The sequence below is a fragment of the Colias eurytheme genome, chromosome 2, assembly GCF_061535395.1.
Source record: "Colias eurytheme isolate Ceu_HAF_F1 chromosome 2, ilColEury1 Martin Lab GWU primary, whole genome shotgun sequence".
NCBI lineage: Eukaryota > Metazoa > Arthropoda > Insecta > Lepidoptera > Pieridae > Colias > Colias eurytheme.
This window is the reverse complement of record NC_142981.1, coordinates 2,111,645-2,137,072: the sequence shown is the minus strand read 5'-3', so window position 1 is coordinate 2,137,072 and position 25,428 is coordinate 2,111,645. Positions and strand designations below refer to the sequence as shown.

The 25,428-nt window shown below is 33.0% G+C and overlaps 2 protein-coding genes across 2 annotated transcripts; one reads left to right on the top strand and one right to left on the bottom strand.

Annotated features, from left to right (window-relative positions):
• Positions 1-7,937: 7,937 nt before the first annotated feature.
• LOC149910104 (uncharacterized) lies at positions 7,938-8,897 on the top strand. Its single transcript, XM_090109012.1, has one exon. It carries the CDS (start codon positions 7,938-7,940, stop codon positions 8,895-8,897), a length of 960 nt encoding a protein of 319 aa, XP_089965138.1.
• Positions 8,898-12,709: 3,812 nt separating this feature from the next.
• On the bottom strand, positions 12,710-18,018 carry LOC149910103 (adhesion molecule nephrin-like). The gene is made up of 4 exons (XM_090108999.1): positions 18,015-18,018; positions 17,175-17,378; positions 16,212-16,372; positions 12,710-12,820 (listed from the first exon to the last, which is right to left on the bottom strand). Exons 1-4 carry the CDS (start codon positions 18,016-18,018, stop codon positions 12,710-12,712), a joined length of 480 nt encoding a protein of 159 aa, XP_089965125.1.
• Positions 18,019-25,428: the final 7,410 nt, after the last annotated feature.

Here is a 25,428-nt window from a genome sequence, read left to right as displayed (position 1 = left end):
CTGAGTAATGTCCGCAGACCAACATCTGTCCGAAGACCAACAGATGTCCGTAGATCAACAGCTGTCCGCAGACCAACAGCTGTCCGAAGATCAACAGCTGTCCGTAGACCAACAGCTGTCCGCAGACAAACATCTGTCCGAAGACCAACAGATGTCCGTAGATCAACAGCTGTCCGCAGACCAACAGCTGTCCGAAGATCAACAGCTGTCCGTAGACCAACAGCTGTCCGCAGACAAACATCTGTCCGAAGACCAACAGATGTCCGTAGATCAACAGCTGTCCGCAGATCAACAGCTGTCCGTAGACCAACAGCTGTCCGCAGATCAACAGCTGTCCGTAGACCAACAGCTGTCCGAAGACCAACAGCTGTCCGTAGACCAACAGCTGTCCGTAGACCAATTACAGCTGTCCGCAGACCAACAGTTGTCCAAACGTACACAGCTGAGTACCTGGTTAATCGCTCTCCGACAAGATCGCTATCTTATAAAACACCAGAAGAGATGTGTACTGGATACAGATTTATAGCGTCTAATACAAGAAAATCAATTAAAAGCAGAGACGCTATATTCTTAGAATCAACAGTGAAAAGAGATTATGTGCCTATTGAATCAGCCACAAATAAAAGTTTTGCAATGGTTTGGTATTAATTAAACACTTTAGTAGACTGTAGGCTTTATAATAATGTATTCACAACTGCTATTACAAGTGCGCAACTCCTCTTAAACTGTAGAACCTTAGGACTATATAGTATGACGCACACATACAAAACATACATGATACGTGTAACGTACACTACATCTCCCCTCATAGAAAATAATAAAAAAAATAGTAATTAATATTTTTTTTTTTAGCTGAATATAATGCAAATTTTTTCTTCGTTTTTGGTTACATATCTTAATACCTATCATATAAACGAGTAAATAAAATCAAAATTAACATTAAAACAATAGCATGGATTTCCACTTATTAATAATTACTTATTTTTAAAACTCCAAAAAAGAACGTTCTATACGCTTACACATTGGCTTACACACTACATAGTAACTAATACTAATAGATTAAAACAAATAATTTTAATTAACTTCTCATGTACGAAAATAATGGAAAAATTATACAATATTAGAAAATATTTTATTGTCATATCCGTATTTAAAAATGTCACAGTCCGTAATTAATTAATAGTCATATCCGAGTAAAATAATAATTATTTTTCAATAAATCTTACAATATATCCTCATAGAATACGTTTATTTATGTGCTTACAGTTTACACATCATAGTTAGTAACGACATAATATTCATTATCTGTATTCAATTTTCTTCATATATTTTATTCTTTATGTACCTACTTCCTCATACGTACAACAATATCAAGATACACAATTTCATTTAGGGTAATCTTCCCTCTTAATTATAATTAATAACACCGTCGTGTCTTATATTATTCATCTTATTATATTCAATAATTCAAGATACAAGAAATATATTTATTTATTTATAACATTAACATTAATTCAGGCAGTTCATTTAACACATCATTATATTATCATATATTTCATACCTTTATTCATAGGTACCATATTGTGTCCAAGTTATCTTCACGAGTGGTAGCTCGACCTAATCATGATCAGAATTACAAGGATTCCGTGCCTGTCTTGTATCCTGGTGTACCTTGTTACTAACAATCATATTATTTCACTTTTCAATTGTAGCTCTCAGGCTTACATATTAATTTATTTTTATTTTTCATGCAATATTAATTCTTATTTCTTCGAGTAATTAAATATCACATTATCTAATTTTTGATAGGAATATAAAAGAAAAACTTAGGTGATCAAGCTAAGATTCCATCTATACCCTAACATAAAAAAAACAATCTGAGTAATTTTTTTGTATTCATACAACGACAAATATTTACTTTTTCTCTTCGCCTATTCTTCACAAATATAAGATATTTATCATGGTAATTCATTTAATCAAATAAGAATATACTTTTACTTTAGTGTCTTTAAATCATGTTTTAAATATTGAAATATAAGTTTCATTTCAAATTTCAATCATTATTTATGAAATTAGTGTGACCCTCCGAATCCAAAATGTTAATTAAAAAAAATTAAAGTTTCACACTCAATTGAATTGACAAGATCGTATTTCATTACGAACATTTTATAAAATGCACAGAACGATGCATTATGACTACCTAGTTACCTACACGGTAGCACGAAATATGAGACGAAATTACAGACGCTGCATACCATTTCCCTATTTGGTAGCGCTTTATAAAACAAACAATGAACTAATAGAATTATCTGTTACTAAGTACTTTGATTATACATAGCTATATATATTTATGTATAATAAATATAACACAATAATGGTTTTTGACAAAAAAAAAAAAATCTTTGAACTAAAATAATTAGTTACCTTACATTAATGTAACATACACTGCTTGAACTTTAAATTTCACTTTTAGTTTTTTTTTTCACGAAATTAAACTTTTATTCCGTCGTCACTCTTGAATTTCGGGACATTCGGGATTCTGGTCAATTTGGGAAAATGTCTGCTATTCACACTGGCTGATCTCCCGGCTCCAGCTGCATCCTTCCAAATCTCCAATTTTATTTCACAATTTTTCATAAATAGATGATATTCCAAATTTCCATAGTTTTTTTTTTGTTTAAAAAAAAACTTTCTTCGTCAAATAAATTCTGTTCTTAATTTCCATATTCACGTTCGTCGATTTTTTTATTATATTGATAAATTTTCTATCCGGTACATTGCGATTTGCGAATACGCATAAAAATTATTTGTTTAAACTTTCACTTTTAAAATATTATTTTTCAAAAATGATCCATAGCTCAGTACTGCCGCGAGGCAGCACTGGCAGGGTCGCCATGCAATGGCTTGTTATTAATGAAACTCTTTTGTAGACTGTAGGCTTTATAATAATGTATTCACAACTGCTATTACAAGTGCGCAACTCCTCTTAAACTGTAGAACCTTAGGACTATATAGTATGACGCACACATACAAAACATACATGATACGTTACACACTACAGTTTAAATAAAACTCAGAATGTAGAAGAAATTGAATATGACTCGTCGGATGATAATATATCTGTTTAAATATTAAAAATAAAAGTGAAAGCTCTTACCTGTGCTATGGAGATCAACCAGATTATGAAGTTCTTATAATTATGAAAAAGCAATTAATTCTGTTGATGCTGCTAAATGGATAAAGTCAATTAACGAAGAACTTTATTCTCATCAACAAAATAACACATGGACTTTAGTGGATAAAACCCCTGATATGAAAATAATTGGTTGTAAATGGGTATTTCGCATTAAAGAGGAAACTACAGGTCCACGATTTAAGTCAAGGCTTTGTGCCAAAGGATATTCACAGACAAAAGGTATCGATTACCAGGAAACATTCTCTCCGACAGTCAGGTATGATTCCATACGTATTTTACTTTCAGAATCTGTCCAACAGAATCTTCAGATAATACAGCTAGATGTTAAAACAGCATTCCTGTATGGTGAGCTTGAAGAAGACATATACATGACCATACCAGAGGGCTTAACCTATGATGCAAACAAGGTATGTAAGCTTAATAAATCTTTATATGGCTTAAAGCAGGCTTCCAGATGCTGGAACTCTAAATTTGATACTGTTTTAAAGAAATTTGGACTAGTTAATAGTAAAGCTGATCAATGTGTGTATATTGGCACTATCAATGGAGAAAAATGTTACCTATGTCTGTATGTTGATGATGGATTATTATTTTCAAAAGATGAATCAACATTAAAGGAGTTGATTAATGATTTACAATCAATATTTGAAATTAAAACTTGCTCACTCAGAAACTTTGTGGGTATGGAAATAGAGAAAAGTGACAAGTATATTTTCATACATCAGTCAAGTTATATTGAAAAGTTATTAAACAAATTTAATTTATATAATTGTAATCCCAACAGCATTCCAGTTGATCCACATTTAAAACTAGAAAAAGGAGAAGGGGAAAATGAAAAGAACATTCCATATCGAGAGGCGGTTGGTTCATTGATGCATCTAGCTACAGTAAGCCGACCTGACATTTCATATGCTGTGAGTTTGGTAAGCCGTTTTTTAAATTCTTATGACAAAGACCATTGGAGCGCTGTTAAGAAAATCTTTAAATATTTAAAAGAGACTAAAGATTATGGTCTATGTTACACTCCAATGTCTGAACCTAACACAATCGTTGGCTATAGTGATGCCGATTATGCAAACGACCCCAGCACTAGACGTTCAGTCACGGGATATGTCTTTATGAGGAATGGAGGAGCAGTCACATGGGCTTCTCAAAGGCAGCAGACAGTTGCCCTCTCCACTACCGAGGCTGAATTCATGGCAGCCTGCGCTGCGACCAAAGAGGCTATGTGGGTTAAGCAATTGTTATGTGATATAGGTGAATTTAATCAAAAATCAGTATGTTTGAACTTAGACAACCAAAGTGCCATAAGTGTAATAAAAAAAATTAACTTTCATAAAAGATGTAAGCATATAGATATTAAATTTCATTTTATTAAAGAGAAATATTATAGTAAAGTTATAGATTTAAACTATGTATGTAGCGATGAGCAACTTGCTGATATCTTTACCAAACCACTGTCTAAAGTAAAATTTAGTTATCTGAGAGACAAAATTGGAATTCAATATTGTAACCAGTAACACTTGATTATTTATATTGTATAAGCCAATGTAAACTTTGTTTATAAATTATTTTAATTATTTTAATTTCATGTATTTCTGTGTATAAAAGGTAAAACTGTTTCTGTAAACTGTCTGTTAGAATTCTAACAAATATCAAGTGTTAAGTTATTAGTTTTCTTTTTGAAAATGTTAAGTTGTTTCTTTTATTTGTTTTGTATGAAGTTAAGATTGTTGAGTATTGTAGCAAACGTTAAATGAGAGCTATGCAGTAAATGTAAACTTTTGTGTACCGTGTAATAATTATAATGTGTTTGTTTTTAACAGTAAAAGTTAAATTTCTGTAAAATTGTAAAATTGTTGCATTCTGAAGGCATTAATTTAGGAGGAGTGTTGTAATAAATTTGCGCCTTCAATAATCTGTGGTCACTTTTCATGTAATGGCAACATTTTGTTTTGTACTTCCTCTTCTCTGCGGACATTGCTCGTGTAACACGTATATTTTTCATCTTAATAAAGTTTTTCTTGTAAAACGTGCACCTGGGTTTTTATTGACTATACCAACAAGATAACAACACTAATATTATAAATGCGAAAGTAACTCTGTCTGTCTGTCTGTTACTCAATCACGCCTTAACTACTGAACCAATTTGCATGAAATTTGGTATAGAGATATTTTGATACCCGAGAAAGGACATAGAATAGGTTTTATCTCGGAAATCCTACGGGAACGGGTTTTTCTTTGAAAACGCGGGCGAAGCCGCGGGCGGAAAGCTAGTCCTGAATACAAGGAAATGACAATTTTTCAATAATGCAAGAACTCGGGAATAAAAAACATCTACGCATAGGATTCTTGGAAAAGTAGAGATATTGGAAAAATGTGGATGTTCTTAAAGATTTAAACTCAACTTCAACATGAAAGTAAGCAACGAAAACTTAGTTATTAAATGTGGGTATTTTAATTTATATTTCGGACCAAAGAGTAAGTTAACAGTATTATAGTTGTGATTTTATGAGTATATTTATTTTTTTGGTAACCTCTGAAGAGTTTGATGGGTTTCAACTTGAAATTTGTCACATGAAAAATAAAAACGCGCAAAATTTTAATGAATAAAATGCTTATTCTTTCGACATGATTTCCATAATTATACTAAAAATTCTCGTAAGTTAACGACTTAGAAGCCATAGCAAAAATGTCATTACTCTAATTCAAAATAGATTTACGAATAAAAAACATAACTTATCGTTCATAGCCCAAGAGCACGAAACTTTTTTCTCACTTAAACTTTTAATTTGCAGTTAACTCGCCATTTTGTAGTATTGTGCAATAATGGCGCGAATAATTTCTTATTGTTTTGTTTTTTACGGGCTAAGTTGGTGCGGTTAGTTCAATGGCAAGTTTTCAATGAGCAGCGATAATTGGATACCCGGTGAAATGCTAGTCTAGGAGATGCCGAACGTTTTAAATATTTGGTACACATTTTTATTCCACTCTTTATTTAATATGTTTGAATGTTACAAATAAAGTATTAAACTTAACTATTTTTTGTACCTGTATTTTCCTAATACATATTTTTACGGAATACGAAATAGAAAAGTTAGATACGATGAATATTATTCACAATCGTTTCATTGGGAGAAAATAAAAAGAAATAATAATTTATTTCAGTAATAAGTTTTATAGCAGCATCATATTCAATTTTTACCTACAAAAATAAACAAGATGAATGAAAGTTATATCAGCTCTTGGTCTACAACTTAACCGCACCATTGTCTGATGCTAAAAACCTTCCTCCACGCTATGTTTCGAAACAATCATAATTTTGAAAATTTACTATTAAATTTCTTTAATAATTTCAATTTTGTTTTCTTTGTGTTGCCTCTTATTGGACGTTGAAGCTTTTCACGTAGTAATACAATTTCTACAAGGAATATAAAAGTTTTCATATATTTTGAATTTAATATTGGTTAAAATGTTTAATACGTTATCGATTCTAGAGTCCTCTACTATGTTTTATATTATGCTAAAATAATACATCACTAAAACGTCGGCATAAAGCGCGTCACACACGGTGAAGATACTATAATATTTTATGTTAAGATTCTCTAATATAAAATATTACAGTATCTTAAGGTATCCGATATCAGCGTTCTGACCATCATTTTTCTTTTTGTCATTGCGTACTAAGACCCCTGTGGAACCGCCATCCTGTTACAAATGACCCGAAATTTTGTGTCAGTGTTTCGGGTCATTTGTAACAGGATGGCGGTTCTACATGGGTCTTAGTACGCAATGACAAAAAGAAAAATTATAGTCAGAACGCTAATACCGGATACCTTAAGATACTGTAATATAAAATATTACAGTATCTTAAGATAAAATATTATAGTATCTTCACCGTGTGTGACGCGCTTAACTGTATAATCGTTTTTGTATTTTTTATTTATTAATCAGTTATTTCATTGTTGAATCAATGAAAATATATCTTGTAGGAGGTATTGCGAATCGAAACCGCGTCGATATAATGTTAGTGAAACAATGTGCCTATCGTAAAATATAGAAGTTTAAGGACCTATCGTAAAATATAGAAGTTACTTTAAAGTAGGAGTATATTTGATAGGTATGAATTATAAAACATCGTATCCACTCTTATACAGTTAGTCTTTGACGATTCACAAGTTAACATATTGTGTTATGGGTGCTTAATTTTTTAAATCATTAAAATAGTTTAAAGTTTACGTTTCGACTTGCAGTTACAACATATTTTTAGTATAAACAGAACATTCACGATTTCAGATTGTGTAGTGATAAAAACATTTCGTACGAACTTTTAATTCGTTTATAAAGTATTAACATTATACAATAGTAACTTTGTGTGCGGGCAGTTAGTAAAATAAAAGTGACGGTGATGAACTATTATTACGCGTATATATCCGCGCAGTTTTAGCATCTGTACGCATTGCCTGAAGAGCGAATACGGCTTGCAGTTGCATTATCATTGTGAGTCTTTAACTGCCGTTTTGTCATTGATTAAACAACTTAGACCCGTCAAATGCTTTGTGAACCCAGTTTGCATCTGTGAGGATTTTTTTTTTTTTTTCTGGATTAATTGTTGTCAGTAAATTATTAATAATATATTAATATGGATAAATTGAAATGGGGATGTTGTACACCAGCTAAAGACAACAATGACAAATTTATAAAATGTTTAAAATGCACTAAGACCTATCATTATGCATGCATGTCGTTGGATGAAGCTGTATTTAACTCGGAAATGCGTGCTGTTTGGAGTTGTCCTGACTGTGTGCGTACAATACCCAAATCATCTAAAAATGATAGCACACCGGTACGCAATATCACTACAACAAGGGGGAGTAAAAGACAAGCCCTAAATTCTCCACCCATGGACAAATCCATGTCGTCTTTTACCCGGAATGATATTCGTGAGGTGGTGGAAGATGTTATCAAGAGTACCATGGCCGACATTTTCTCTTCGATGCAAGATAATTTAATGAGCGCTATCAACAAAGAGCTAAAGCCTATTAGATTAGAATTGGCCACAATTACTGACTCAATCAATTTTATTAGTAACCAATACGATGAAATGAAAAAAGATTACGAGATTTCTAAGGTAAAATTAACCGACCTGGAAAAACAAAATACAATATTGAATAATACTATACAAGATTTATGTGTGCGCATCAATCAAACGGAACAGCAACTTCGTCAAAACAATATTGAATTGCAGTGTGTACCTGAACGTAAAAACGAAAATTTAATAGATATTGTTGCACACTTAGGAAATATCCTTGGCTGTGACTTAAGCTCTGATAATGTCCTTCATTGCACTCGCACAGCGAAGACAAAAACGGAAAATCCTAGACCTCGCTCCATAGTTGTTCAACTATCGTCTGTGCGTTTGCGCGATCAGGTTATTGCCGCTGTCTCTAAGTTTAACAAGGAGAACCCTCAAAGCAAATTGAATACTACCCATGTCGGTCTGCCGGGTAACTCCCCAATTTTTGTCAACGAGCACTTGTCACCTGCTAACAAATCTTTGCACGCGGCGACAAGAATTAAAGCAAAAGAAAAAGGATATAAATTTACCTGGATTCGTAATGGCAAAATTTTTATAAGGAAAAACGAGGGTTCTCAATATATTCAAGTTAAAAATAAAATATCGTTAGACAATCTTATTTAGGTGTAACTAGTTTGATAATATTTATTGTTAACTTAATTTAAAATTCGATAGTTTAAATGTATACTATCAAAACTCAAGAGGCTTAAGATCAAAAACACATAATTTTTATCGTCAAGTGTTGTGTAATAATTACGATATCGTGGTTTTAACTGAGACCTGGTTAAATAGTAGTGTGGCTAGTAGCGAGCTTTTTGATCCAAGATATATAGTGTATAGAAGAGATAGAAATGATACTAGATTCAGTTTCAAAAGGGACGGTGGTGGCGTACTAATCGCTGTGTCGAGACAATTTAATTCTCGTAGAGTATGTGGGTGGGAGACAGACTTGGAAGATCTTTGGGTTCTTGTCGATTTGCCCTATTCTAAGAGTAAATTTACTCGGCAAATAGCTTTCTGTGTAATTTACTTACCGCCACCTGTTAACCGTTCTATGCTGGACGGGTTCCTGGACAAATGCAGCGGTACATTAGAATGTAATCAAACTTGTGAATATTGTATACTTGGAGATTTTAATATGAGTAGTATAAATTGGGCTTTACTGAATAATGTTAGCAGTGATTATGTTGTTCCTGAATTAGGTCGCTCCTTAACTGACTTTATGCATACAAATAATTTAACACAACATAATTTTATTTTAAATACATCTGGTAAAATTCTTGACTTAATTTTGAGTAATTTGCCATCCTGCACAATCAAGCAATCCCACGATGCCTTAAGCAATATTGATGTCTTGCATCCACCCCTAGAAATTGATATATTATTTATGCGTGATAATAAATTACATTTTAATAATGATAACCCACAATTAAATTTTCGACGGGCAGACTATGATGAGATACGTTCAAAATTAGCACTAATTGATTGGGATACTATTATGAGTAAACTTGATAACGTCAATGATATGGTTAATTTATTTTATGCAAATATTCAAAAAATAATACATGAAACGGTGCCCTTAAAAAATAAACCAAGACATAAATATCCGTCGTGGTATGACCGTTCTTTGATAAATTGTTTAAAAGAGAAAAATAAATTAAGATGGCGTTTCAAAAATTACAAAAATCCCCGCGATTTAATTGAATTCAAGTTGATTAGTTCACGCTGCAAGCGACTGGCATCTGTCTGCTATAGTCGATATTTGGAAAATCTTCAAAATGAATTTAGTCGCAACCCAAAAATTTTTTGGAGTTATGTTAAATCGAAACGTGGCGGTACTGGTGCTTATCCGGCTCTTATGACTGACGGTGAGGTGACAACTTCAGATGGTTCCCATATCTGTGAGCTTTTCTCATCATATTTTGGTTCTATATATACAAGTGATAGTGGAGACACTTACAATAGCTGCCTAAACTCTGACTATTTCTTTAATATTAGGAATAATAGTCCATTATTAGTGCCACCACAGATCGATAATGATACAATTTTGAAAAAACTTAAATCACTCGATAAAAATAAAGGTGCTGGGCCCGATGGAATTCCCTCAATTTTTGTGGTTGAATGTTCTAAACAGTTGACTGTGCCTCTCTCACTTATTTATAACAGATCTCTCAAAACTGGATGCTTTCCGTTATATTGGAAATCAGCCAAGGTGGTACCAATACATAAGTCAGGCCCTCAGAATTCTATTCAAAACTATAGACCAATTTCCATTTTGTCCACATTTGCTAAAGTTTTGGAAGCTTTAATTTGTCCCTTCCTCCAAAATCACTTCAAATTGTTCTTACATGATGTCCAACATGGCTTTGTACCTTCACGATCAACAACAACCAATCTTGTAGATTTTTGTGAAACTTTAATTGAATCACTGGATTCACGGAAACAGATTGACGTTGTATATACTGACTTCAGTAAGGCTTTCGACCGGGTTAGTCATAGTGTATTGGTTGCCAAACTGTCAGCTTACGGTATATCCAACATATTTTTGGAATGGTTTAGATCATATTTATCTAGTCGCAATTTTTTTGTGGTGGTCAATGGATTCAATTCATCTTCTAAAAGAATTACGTCTGGTGTTCCACAGGGCTCTCATTTAGGGCCTCTTCTTTTCAACTTTTTCATTAACGATATCGTCACTACCGTGAAATCATCGAAATCTTATCTATATGCCGATGATCTGAAAATATCTAAAGAAATTAATTCAATAGAAGACTGTATCAGACTTCAATCAGATCTCGAGAGCATTGCTTCTTGGTGCCAAAATAATGGCATGGAATTGAATTCAGATAAGTGCCACTTTATTACTTTTTCACGAAAAAGCACTAACGTCGCGTACACATATAGTATCAATGGCACTTCTCTTCAAAGACTGAACCAAGTTAAAGATCTGGGCATTGTTTTTGATGCTAAGTTAACTTTCGTTCCTCATATAGAGTACATTACCTCCCGGGCATATAAAATGCTAGGATTTTTAATTAGAAATATAAAAGTATTTCGGGATAATAACTTAAAAATTTCGCTATACAACTCATTAGTACGAAGCATTTTGGAATACGGATCGGTGGTTTGGAGACCTCACTATGCGACACACATGTTAAGAATAGAGCGAATTCAAAAAAGATTTATTTGGCATTTAATTTATTCAAACGGACTATCAAGAAATAGTTTGAGTTCCTATACTAATAGACTGGAATTTTTCAAAATGACTTCTTTAGAGGAACGGCAAATTTTAATCGATCTTATTTTTGCGTTAAAATTGTTAAATAATAAAATTGATTGCCCTCAACTTTTGAATAAAGTAAATTTTCGTGTCCCTAGTAGGTATCCCCGAAAGCAAATTGATCCACTTGTTCCACCAGTCCGTAGGTGTAAGTTCGGAGCCAACTCTCCTATTCCAAGACTGTGCAAGATGGTAAATAAATATGGTGATATCATTGATATTAATAATACCTCCCTCCGAACTGTTCGTAAATTGTTTGTATGTAAGCTTAATGGATAGCATGTAGTCATAGTTATTAAAAATTATATTATGTTCTTAGCCTTATGTTCTATCACCAAAATAGCAATTTATTATAGTTATGTGTTAGTAATGAGACGCAACTATTTATTGTTTTTATTATATACATTTTCCTTTGTTCTCTTTATAATGTAATGTTGTTTTTTCTCTTCTCGCTGTTGAGTTTACAATTAAAAATTGTCAGTTTGTGTAATTTATATTTGCATGTTGTGAATACCTATAATTGTTTGTTACATTTAGAAGAATACAATAAGTCTGTAATTAATAATTAATGAAACAATGTAAACAAACGTTGGTATTTCTAATAAATAAATATTAAATATACAAAGTTTTCTCAAATCAAAAAGCGTAGGTACCTACTTGATGAATTTCAGTATTCCTTCGTCATTAGGGAGCATTAATTCAGCGGAGATTATGCGACGAGCCCCAAACTTGCTCTCTCCCGTGCACTAGATTTGAAGTCGCTTTTAATAGTGATGCGATAACTTTACCAGTCCACGAATATCGATGAACGCAAAACCCACCAAAAAACAACACAAACCAACCTAACCCAACCATTTGTCACGCCAAGAAATACCAATTGTTTCCAATTTAATATCCGCAAAAATGTTATATAAATTTCATATCCCCGTATCAGCTATCAGCGATGTATCCGACGCAAAATTAACTTCCGATTGCGCCACAATTTTAATGGTCCGCCAAAAGATCGATAACATCGATATGAAATATTGGAACGGGCATCCCTAGTTATCGATAGCAGAGCTGGACTATTGCCAACTGGTCTCCATCATCGGCGATAATTACCGGCCAAATGCGGCTTTCGGACTTATTACGTGAGTCCTTGTATATTGCATCGTCGTCATGTGTTTGCTTTTGGACTAGTAGTTCGTAGCCAGCGATGTATCAATCCATCAGCGATTAGGTCATGGATGTCGCAGTAGAAATAAATAACGGTTATTTGCACAATAGGCTATAATATTACGCAATTTAGGGTTATTATTTTTGATTACGATTAGGCAGTGTTATTAAATACGATTTAACATGTACATTATACGCCTTATAGGAAGTTTAACTGTGGATAAATTAATATCAACATTAAAGCGAATAGACTTTCTGATATGACTGTTTGAAATTCATATAGATACTTAATTTTTAGACGTCGCGTTGTTAATAAGTAATTCTCAAATATATTCTCATACAAAATTATTATGCCAATAGGCAAATAAGTTAGAGACACACACCATATACATTATACATTTAAAGGGTAGATATATTCATAGGTTCCGTGCCCGGTACAGAAAATCAGGGCAGTATTTAATATTTCATAATTAATATACGTTCTATCTACTGCAACATGCACTAATTGATTCATAAATCGAATGAAAAATATTTTCACTCCTGTATCATGCTTGGTTTTGATTTCTTAATCATAAACATCCATCAACAAATTACAAACAAAACCAAAAGGACGACTAAAACAAAATCAAAATGAAAATATCCTAAAAATATGAGAGCGTTCCATTTTAATATTTTGTAACACGTTACTAACCTTCATTTCAAAAACATGATTTGATATGACTTGAAAAAAGTACTCTTACCAAAATTGCAGTAAAAAACAATTAGCTTTTGAATATATGCCATCATTTTATTTGAATAAACATTCTACCAGACCTCACAAAACAAATTACTCTTACTTTTACTCCTGTGGCGCTAAAACCCCGTAGTGGGTAAACCCACAACAAAACAAAACACAAAACATCAATAGCAATTATAACTATCACACTTGTCGAGTTAGTCAGGTACGATCGACTTCAATTCGACAAACATTCAATTACGAGCCAAGTCAAGTATTTGGCAAGTCGATAATCATTAGAACAACGTGGGGGCATTAGACACAGAATGTCGAACTAATGGTGCATTAGTCGATGAAGCGGTCGCTTAAATCTCAATTGTCGCCTGACTTACGATTATGATCACGCAGGAGTAAACTGGCCTTGTACGTGTTAATTGCTAATGGTAACAATCCAAGCATTGTCGGTCTGTATATCAACGTAACCGATAGATAATGTATCGTTTTGGTTTCCTTTGGAATTGTGCATTTAGATGTTATAATTTAACTAGCTGCGCCCCGCACCCGCCTGGCTCCGCTCCTGTTGGTCTTAGCGTGATGATTTATATCCTACAGCCTTCCTCGATTAATGGACGGACTATCTAACACCAATTTTTTAAATCGGACCAGAAGTTCCTGAGATTAACGCGTTCAAACAAACAAACAAACTCTTCAGCTTTACAATATTAAATAGTATAGATAAGTCATAGCAGAATTTTAATGAATTTGAAAGTGTAGAAGCTTTATTGGATAAAGCTATAACTTTGTGGAATAAATAATTAGTAAAATAAATATACACCACGTTGCCTAAACCCGAACTAAGCAAAACTTTTAATAAGGACACTTGATAGCATAAACATACTCCAACAACATTTTTCTCTTTCTATATTAGTAGTACACACAACATGAAATGAAGACTAATTTACTGCGTGAACGCAATTTTTAACCAGTGGTGTCGATTGAATAGATATTCTTAAAACATGCGCAGACATTGTAAATGTCCAAAGAGATGTTTCTTCAGGGGAATTTAAAAGAGCCGATTAAGAGAATTTGAAAGTTCAGCATACATTATGGAACTTGACACTACCTTCCTAGTTTACGTATGCACCAGATGCCGACACCGAGTCTATTCGAATCGGATCGAATAAAATTGTTATCGTATCGATTTTCGATTCTCATATCCCGGTATCGCGTGATCGTGGTACTTTGGAGCAGGCGTTGGCGGTATTCCAGTTTTCTTTCCGACCATTGTTATAATCGCCATTCATGATTATTATCGTTCTAAAATTATTTGCATAGGTTACCGTTCCGCGTTATTAACGAGCGATTTATTTTATCAGATATCGTGCTGGTATCGGTACGATAAAATGTGAAATTTTGGTGTTTGTTTTGAATCTAATTTTAGAGACTTTTAGTAAATTTTCGTACGTCTGAAACTTAAATATGTAATCATATTTCAAGTAGATCTGCTTCCCGCCCATGCTTTATGCTAATTGCTAACGGAATTTTGGTAAAAAAATTATATGCTATAAATGAAATTAATACAAAACATTATTAATTCTGAAATAGTTATGACGAAATAAAAATACTCTCAGGCTATAATTATATGTAAATATATTCAGCTAATAGAATTAACTTTATCAAGATCAGAAAACCGCCCGTCATACGCAGAAAATTATTTTTTCACGTAATTAAGGTCAACAGTATAGCATTAATTAAATTATATCGAGTATTGGTCTAAAAATAGATTTTAAGTACCTAGTTTATTTATCTTTCTCGTTATATTAATTTCCCGTTCAACGCTAAATGGAATTATGGAAAATTCCAGGTATTATTTATATTGAAATTTATATAATTATTCTATTTAAATTTATCGTAATTTATTAGAAGAAATATTCTATAACTAGAAGAAAAAAAATACCAGAATCATCGCATTACTGCATGACGCGAGGGTATTGCCATGACGCGAACTTGAAATTTTACTCTCAAGGCGCCTTTCCAAAAAGCCAAAACGATGATATTAATATCAAAATGATTAAATTCATTATAATACAATTACAAAAAACCTTGATTACTTAGTAAAAGTCAATAATATAATAGTAATAGTCGATATCTTATCTTACTAAGTTGCCATAATACTTTAATATCATATTCAAAGTTACTCAGCGGTACAAATCGCAAAATTTCCGCTGCACCATAAAAATACGTCAAGTTTCGCGTTTATATTTAGTTCTTTATAATTTTATAGCATGTAAATGTATTCATATTAACGTGACAACTTCGCTACGGTGTTGCTTTCACAGGTCAGTGATCTAATGATGTATGGTTTTGATGTTTTATTTTGCCCTATTTAACGCTATTAATTTATAATTCACGTAATTATGGCGAGTAATAAACACTGCATTGAATGCACCATTTAATGACTGACTTTTTTACTCTTTTCTATTGTAGCACCCTGTGTCTTTGACACGCAGCATCCTGTATACCATAATAGTGATGAGACCTTAGTAAATTGCCATTATATTAATTATCACTGAGTATCAAACCTACAGGAAGTTTACAGTTTTTGTACCACCAAATTTCGTCCAGCATAGTCTAAAAATTCATCAAAAATACATAACATATAGAAGAAGTACTTTTATCGGATTGTTTATTCTATCATATCTGAAATAACTCATAATATGTAGGATGAGAAGTACTTTCTAACTTCGTGGATAATAATTCTGTTACATCTATTTCCTCTATAACTTACTGTTATCCTCTTCAACTGCCGCTTTCCCTTATACCACGTGATGATAGCCGGAGGGCGGCTACCAGCGGATTCACAGGCGACCTCGTACCTCCGCTCTGCCGTGAGCACTCCCCCCTCCCCCATCTCCGCTGGCTTCTTAATCTCTACTGTTAACGGCCTTACTGTAAACAATATATTTTATAGTGGTATTTTGGAGATCTTTAAATACACATGTCTTATGTATTTGACTTGAAGATAGTTCATCTGCTCTCAAAGGGAACATTTCTTTTGGTTGTAGCGTTGAGGTTTATAGCCATTTAGGTTTCTTCAGTAATTAGAACACAAAAATACTTTCTCAATTTTACCAGCAGTTCCTGAGATTATGGCGTGCAGCCAGAAAAACAGACAACCTCTCCCACTTTTAACATAAGTGTAGATTTATTTGAATGAAGAAAATAAATGATTAAAGATTATATTTTCCTCTTTGTTGTTTATGTTCTACATATAAAAGTTCGTTATTCTATTTCCAAACTTAATGAAAATAATTGCCCTCTTATGTAGTCAAAACAAACAATCAAGTATCTTTAAAATCAATAATAATGTTAACAAGAGAGCCCTCAAGGTATTATTCTCCTAATTAGGTATATTCAAGATATTTAGTATCAAAACGACGATTTAATATCACTCAGAAATAAACATTTCTACAAATAAGATTTGCTTCTGGGAACGTGGATTCAAACGTATACTTATAAATTTATAAAGAATAGAAAAAAAATCGATCACGAGGCGGGCGTATAAAAGCATTTGAATGTCATAAAACCAAAAATATAAATTCAAACATATACTTTTGTGATAAAGCAGGCAAAGGTAGTAAAGCTTGAAGGTAAGGGACCACCATCGTCCAACAAAATTTGAAGCACCTTGCGCCCCTGAAAATGGCGCCTTGCAAATGTACATATTTCCAGCTGTAATAGATATACTTACAAAACATATCCAAAACCAAAGAAACTTCCTTCGGCGGGACCAGGTGCGAGTTCGCAGCCTGGCATGTGAACACCGCCGCGTAGTCAGCGCGCCGTATCGCTGGCCACATCAGCCTGTTCTCTATGACGTCACCGGTGTTGTGCTCGTACTCTTCGTCCACGAGCACACCGTTGACGAGCCACCGCACTGAAGGCTCTGGCCGGCCTGGAACAAGGGAAAATTTGAAATAGAAGTTAAGGCTATCGGAAGAAGGTGTAAAATACAATGGGATCAGGACAGTAAATATTTATCGGGAGGATATGCAAAACTGGACATGCAGTTAACGTTTAGTTGTATTTACAGTTATGTATGGGCAGAAGTGAACCTATTATATTAAAATTACATATCTTAGTAGAGGATCTGATGAAGTGGAATAATTAAATAAGCAATCAACCTAGTGCATAAATTCGATACAGTTGATATTACAAACAAAATCCGATGCTAACTGCATTAGAGCGATAAATATCTAGTGAAATTTCTAATTTGCCATCTGGAAATATGAGTTTATAACGACCAAAGTTATTTACAATAATTATAATTGGTGTTCTCTACATTTCCAAATAAAATTGTCATCTAGGCAAACATCATAACATTATTAAACAAACATGCTGGTAATGGTACTTAGGACATATTCAGAACGAAATATTTTAATGACGAAGTATAAGTACGCTTTTGAATGAGCTATAATAATGTTACCAGATTATTGTGTAATTAAATCTTGTATAATTTAGGTAATGCTGCTTTAGCAGGGATTTAGTTACGTTGAATTAAAACAGTCAGGTTTTCGGGACTTCGGTATACCCATATAGATGATTTGATCACCAATTGAAACTTAGAAAAGGCAAAATTTCATCATCTTACTATTTTTAAAAATAAATTATGTTACGTGAATACATAATAAAAAAAATTAAAAGTCTAAAGAATGAAAAAAATATTTGTTCCATCTGATGATGATAAATTAGGTCATCGTGATGAAAGCACTACGATTTAATTAATATCTATTTAAAAAGCATAATAGATAATTTATAATAACTTCCATTAACAACGTGAAAAAATATAAAAACTTACCTATTACAATTTCAATAATTCCACACTTAAAACATTTCAAATCAAATTTAACAACAAATAACAGACTTGTTGACAACGAAATTCAAACTACAAAAGCACGGAAAGCAATTCACACGAGGCGCTGTAAGATTTGCGTCCAACCACTTTAGCCAAATTAAATCAGGAATAGTGTTGGTGCGTCCAATCTAATTCAAAGTGTCAATGGATTCAATTTGGATTTGAGTTCCTCGAAGTTGCTCGGGCATGCATCTATTCATGAAATCGGTTAGCACATGCTCCTAGTTTTCGTGAGGGAGTGATTTTATGAGGACGAATTTATTTTACCATTAAATTAGATACGGTTGAGTGGACTGGTGAACGGTTAGTTATTGTTCCGTGTATGGTTAAAAATTGTGATTAGGTTTGATTCTTGCTCTATATGGTTTTAAGTAAAGATTGTTCATTGTGTAAAACATTAAATTTATTAGAATATTATGTAAATGTTGAAACGTATGCATTACATTTTCGGTTATTTAATCATATCTATTTCGGTTATAAATAGAGGAAACATGACATGAACATTGAACATAGAGGATAATTAACTCCATGTCTTTAGATATTTGTGTCTTTATAATAAAGAAGATTCTACATGAGTTTACTCTTGAGACTTCACAATTTTAAACATTATTCCTAACTCTTATATTCCTCTGAATTCTCGTTTATAGCAGACAAAATGCAATTCGCAATACAAATAAAGGTGCACTTAACTTGTAAGAAAGTTAACAATTTTAATGAGTTTATACAACGTTCCGGATCCAATTGTAATTTAGAATCTCGGGTATTGCAATATTGTCTGACATCTCCTTAAATTAGTTGCTAGCTCTCCAGGTCTTATTATGTTGAAATAAACATTTGAGTCACCTGCATTTCTATTTTATTCCTTCGCTTGTTCTGAATGATAAATATTTCATTTTATTGTCTTCGTTTGTTATTTTGTTGTATACCAACTGACAAATTTAAATCTAGAGACTAATTATATTTAACGTAAATCATTCTTAAATAAAACATCTAATAATAATTTCAAACAAATGACTGTTTGTATCATATACAAAACCTATAAAATTGTTCTGTGTTACTGATTATGTTTAAAGATTGCAGTAATATTGAAATAAAAATGAAAATTACGTATATAAATTTATAAAGAATAGAAAAAATTCGATCACGATCGACGAATGCCATAAAACCAAAAATATCAAATTCAAAATTACGTATTCAAAAAAATAGAAAAAAAAAAATATAAATAATATATAAATCGTATATAAATCGCCAATAGCAGAATGTTTATCATTTAAGTGAAATTGAAACTCGACAAAATATTGTTAGCAGATTGTACGTTTATGAGTCAGCTGTTACAGATGAAAAATCATTATTTGATATTAATGAAACTTATTAATATTCCCGTCTTGTTCACCTCGGAATCCTACAAATCAATCGATCCAGTCTCCACCTTTTCGTAATTACAAATAAAGCAGGTCACGAGCTAGCGTACTCCAGTGCTCAAATTCAGCCTAGAGGCAATAATCACACGCCAAATTGAAATTTATTTCGATAACCATAAGGACTACTCTTGTACCGTTTTTCCACTCTGTTAAACAAGCAATGCTTATTTAAATTAGATTTCGGTGTTTGCGCAAACACGTTGCTGAAATAATGAATTCGTTCATGATGGTATTTTATTTTATAGTAATTTCTTATGATTTAGATTATTTGTATACAAGCAGGAATAAAGAAATAATATTTCTTAAATCTCAGGCCTTTTTAAACTTTTTACTCATACTTGTTAAATTTTGATACTTGAAAGGAAGAGCGCTTTTTTTGTTCGAGAGTTTTATCTGTCACTAGCGGTCCGCCCCGGCTTCGCCCGTGGTACATAATATTTACGTTTTCTCTACATAAGAACCATCCTCGTACTTCAAGGAATATAATAAAAAAAGAATTGTCGAAATCGGTTCAGCCGTTCGAGTTATGCGCTTACCAACACATTTTGCGATTCATTTTTATATATAAGATTCACTCGAATATACAAAATACTAACTGCGCCCCGCGATTTTACCCGTATTGCTCCGCTTTGGTTGGTCTTAGCGTGATGATATATTTTTCAAATCGGACAAGTAGTTCCTGAGATTATAGCGTTCAAACAAACAAACTCATCAGCTTTATAATATTAGTATAGCGCGTCGTAGCGTAACATATTAGACAGCTCATAGTACTTATACTAAGGGCGCGTTATGTCGTAACGACTAATTTATCGTTCGACGACTGTCGTCTCTACCTGTTCCCATTATAACGATTGTTTGTCGTCAACATTTTTTATCGTTTAGCGACTGTCGTATCTAGCTGTTCCCATTGGATCGCGACGACATTTTATCGTTTCCTGGAAGTCGCTTTGTCGTTTACACATCATCAGCAAGCTACAAATCTAGTCGCCACTGCCTTCGCTTGGTGATTACTAGTGCGTTTAGGGCGCGTTCCCACCGTGTCGTGACGACAGATAATCGTGTAGTTTTAAGTGTCGTGGCTTATATGTTTAAATGGAGGTGTTCACATTTAGAACGACACAATTTACTGTCGTCTACGACAGTTTTTGCAGTGACGACACTTTGTCGTGACAGTGGGAACGGCAAGCACGACAGTCGTAAAACGATAAAAAATCGTGGACGGCAACTCTATGACGTCCATTGAACTCAGGAGATTAGGGCGCGTTCCCACTATGTCGTATCGTTTTACGACTGTCGTGCTTGCCGTTCCCACTGTCACGACAAAGTGTCGTCACACACTCAAAATATTCAAATCCACAAAAAGGTGTTCAAAAATACATTCATAATTGAAATCAAATCAAAGCCATAACAGCCAGCAGTTTCAATTAATATTCAAAACAAATACAATTATAGACGCATCACAAATAATTTTCGTCTGCCACAATAGAGCGCACGATACGTGTGACTAAGTAATTATATCGAATTTTCATTAGCATCCACTATTAGTTCGGTAATAGAATATAATGTGCGGTATGTCTATTAGTGATATTAAATTTAAATGAAGCAAGGAGCATTTAATTAGCGCTCTTATTAAAATAGAATGTCGCACTAATTATGAATTTTATAGGTACTGTATGGTGATGGTAATTTGTCAACATTGCCGTTTTATGCTTTTGTTATAAAGGATGAAAACTTTTATCTAAATATAAGCTAAATATGGTTTTTTGTCAGTATCGAACATTTTTATGACTTGTATTTACCAAAAATAAGCAAGTCTCTTTCTGTTATGGGGTCACGGACGAATTCTACCATACCCGTGGCCCTGTCGTTGATGCGGCTTGACGGAACACAGTAGGGTTTTGGTAGGTAGAAATTCGACATAACCCACGGCCCCTTCCCCGGAGGCCGTGGGTATCTATGCAAGATTTCCCCACTTAAAAAAAAGTCTCTTTCTGGTTGTTTGGATAATAATAATAGACAAAGACTATTGATATTGTCTATCTGTTATTTAGTTCAGATTCTCAGTTTTAATGATGCCTTTTTTCAATTTTATTATGACTATTTCAAGGGAAATGTAATACTCAGAAGAGCAGGATATAATATACTACTCTTCAGATACCGTACGTCTGTACGGTATCTGAAGAGTAAGAAATGAAATGTTTGTTAAAAATGTAATTTAAAATATCCAGTAGTGCTGAAGCCAATAAAGAAATCTTACATTCAGAAATAAATGATGGAAGACATTTTATTCTCCCTCATAGTGATGGCTTATTATAGCAGGATTTACGCTAAATTGGTTAGAAATGGTCTATCGATTTTATCTGATTATAAGATAGTTAAAATTCAAATTGACAAGGGTCGGTGTATTTGCATAATCGTTAAATTGATTGGAGGCTTTTCTTGAGGAACAGGTAAAAGAATCAATTCTTCGGAGGGCAGATGTCGTTCTAATGAGGTGGATTTAGGAAGCGAACACTTCCTTTTGGGCGCCTGTTGCTTTTGAGAAAATGATTTTTTTCTTGTAAGGGGTGAGAGATCGGCGTCGATGGTGGGACCAAATAGATGGTAATTGTGTACATGATAAGATTTTTTATTGCTTAAACTATGACATTTTCTGTATAAAATTTATCTGATTTATAACAAGCTAGCTGCGCTCCACGGTTTTACCCTCGTGTCTCCGCTCCTGTTGGTATAAGCGTGATGATATATAGCCTTAAGCCTTCCTCGATGAATGGGCTATCTAACACCGAAAGAATTTTTCAAATCGGAACAGTAGTTCCTGAGATTAGCGCGTTCAAACAAACAAACTCTTCAGCTTTATAATATTAGTACAGATATTCTGCTGGAATATCTTAACTTTGATACTTTGATACGTTTTAAGATTTGCATTTCGAAAATGTTGTATTAGATAGATAGATTCATTTTTAGACAGCATTATATTAATGTTTATCCATATTCTTTGCATCATATTGAATCATTTAAAAGTAATTTTACAAATTTTACAGCTTTTTTATTACACAACTTTTCCTTATAGATTATTTCCATTACCAAATCGCTTGAAAAGTCCGAAGTTGTCGCTTTATAGGATCCAGGTGTATAATACTATTTTCGTAAAAGAAATCTTTGTGCTAAAGAATAAAAGCATTTTCGTGTTATATCGAGTTGAACTGCGCAAACATTCAGTATCCAATACGTAAGACTTTGAGTTGAAACTTCTTATGTAACACTGCGTACTTCCCGTGACTTTACTCGATTTACTTGACATTTTTTGATATTGGTTAAGATTTTGAAGGTTTTGAGATTTATATTTTTTACTGGTATGCTACATCTATCTAACGATAAAGATGACTCGATTTCTATGTTATAAAAATATTTTTAAAATAGATTGGTATCTAACTGAATCTTTAAATATCAATAACCAACATGTATCCATTAATATTTGAATTAATATTATGAGTGAATTTATTATTTAGTTAAATAAAATAATCCTATACCACGTACGCTAAAGCAATTCCAATAAAGGACAATGCACCAAATTCTTTCCACCAACCAATGCTTCTTTATTATTTTAATATTCCATTCCCCCAATCAGCCCACAATATGCCGTCAAGTCTATGTTAAGAACAGTATTATGTACGGTTGAAGCAATATAATGAATTATTCATCACTCATGGACCAGAAATTCATCACTTTATTGTACTGCAAACACTGTTCTAAGGCATCTGAAACGTTGTTAGAACGTCGATGGAATTTCGTTTGGAGTAATAGTGTATGAGTGATAAAGTGAACCGTTTAAAGGGACTTATAGGTATATCTAGCTGGTTCAAGAGAAGATTTTTTAAAAGTATGTTATAATTCTTGTGAAATATAGAATGGATTTAATGCTATAGTTGCGAATATTTCAAGGAAACAGTCTGAAAGGAGACTACAATCTAGATGGGGCAGTGGGGCGTTGCTTTTCTATAGCAACCTACCCATACCTACCTAATTCAAGTAAAAAATTTAATAAGTCATAAAAATTTAATCGACTTATTCTATTGTCTTAGGGTGATGAACAAACCTACTCTCCCACAGAATGTTTTATAACATGTCACAAAAAATACCCTTAAAAATATTTCCCTGGCAAAACGTTTCTCGCATGGCGCGCTTTTTACCACTTTAGAGGGGACTGAGGAACTTATCTTTTGTCTTTATCACGCGCACACTTGACGGACGTTGTGAAGTAGGACAAAAACTTTAAAGAAGGCTTTGATTTATTAACGTATAATCCTGTATAAAAGGCACAGAATAGAATTAAAGTTTAAATTAAAAAAAAATTTATATAGGAGGAGGTTGGATTTGTTAATGGTTAATATAGTAACAAAACATTATTTCAAAATTTTATGTGATCAATCAACCTGTAATCAAATACCAATTAGCTAAATAATGAACTACAAATCATGAAAATAAGATGTCCATTAACAAAAAGATTAAGAAGAAGAAAATGAAATAATAATATTATCATTATCTTCATTGCAATAAATTTATTCTGGTCACACTGCATAGACACTAACGATTTTTTTTTATATATTTCAGGACAATTTTCACACACGGCACGATCTCATCACGCTGCCATACCTACTATGCTTTCGCTTGAGATATGGAAACCTTATTGCTGATAAACATAAATAATATATAATTTTTAAATAAACACTTATATAAATAATTTACAACCAGACAAAGAGCAAACACCTATGTCCATCACACAAATATTTGCCCTGGGTGGGAATCGAACCCACGACCTCTGGCTTGGAAGGCAGGGCCACTACCAACCAAGCCAACCGGTCAGTCGATTCAAATATCGCTAATCTTTAGCTGCTACCTTGTGTAAGTTATAATATGTCAACTAATAATGCAATATTTCACTCACCTCCAAGCACGCGGCATGTAAGCAGTACATCATCACCCTCCTCATGAGGGCCAAGCGTGGTGGTGTTGATCACGCGCCCCCACCGGTCCACCACCACTGGCTTTTCTGGTGGTACTGTAATAAAAGTTTTGTTTTATACATAATTATATAGAGACCATATTTTGAAGGTATTATACGTATTTGCTAGAAGAACAGAATCTTTATTATGTATTTTTATGTGTAAGTATGTACTATGTACCTACCTAGGTGTTACATTTTTTAAGAAAGTTTTAGCGCATTCCAGATTTATCAAGGGGATTTTCAACAATTAAAAGTGTTATAATAAAAATAATTCATAAATAGATTTGAATGTAAAATGAATATTTAACGAAACGAAGACATTCACTTACATTTGAATCTGTAATTTGCTTCTATTTTCAATAATAATCACAAAAATATATCTAGATCTATATAAAATAGTTAACCACAATGTGTCGAAACGTACGACTTCCCCACTACAATCATATTGTTAGATATCAAAAGATAAAAAGCATTGAATTATTTATGAGACAAAAGTTAGTAAACGATTTAGTTTCATTCTTTATGTGATAGGTCAGTGATGTTTTATTCATTTGATTATGAAAGAATCTTCGTGTAATATGTACCATTTTTTCTTTATAAAAGCTAAGTAGTTAGAAAAAGTTATGTTTTAAATTCTGATACGTAACTTCAAAGAACAAAT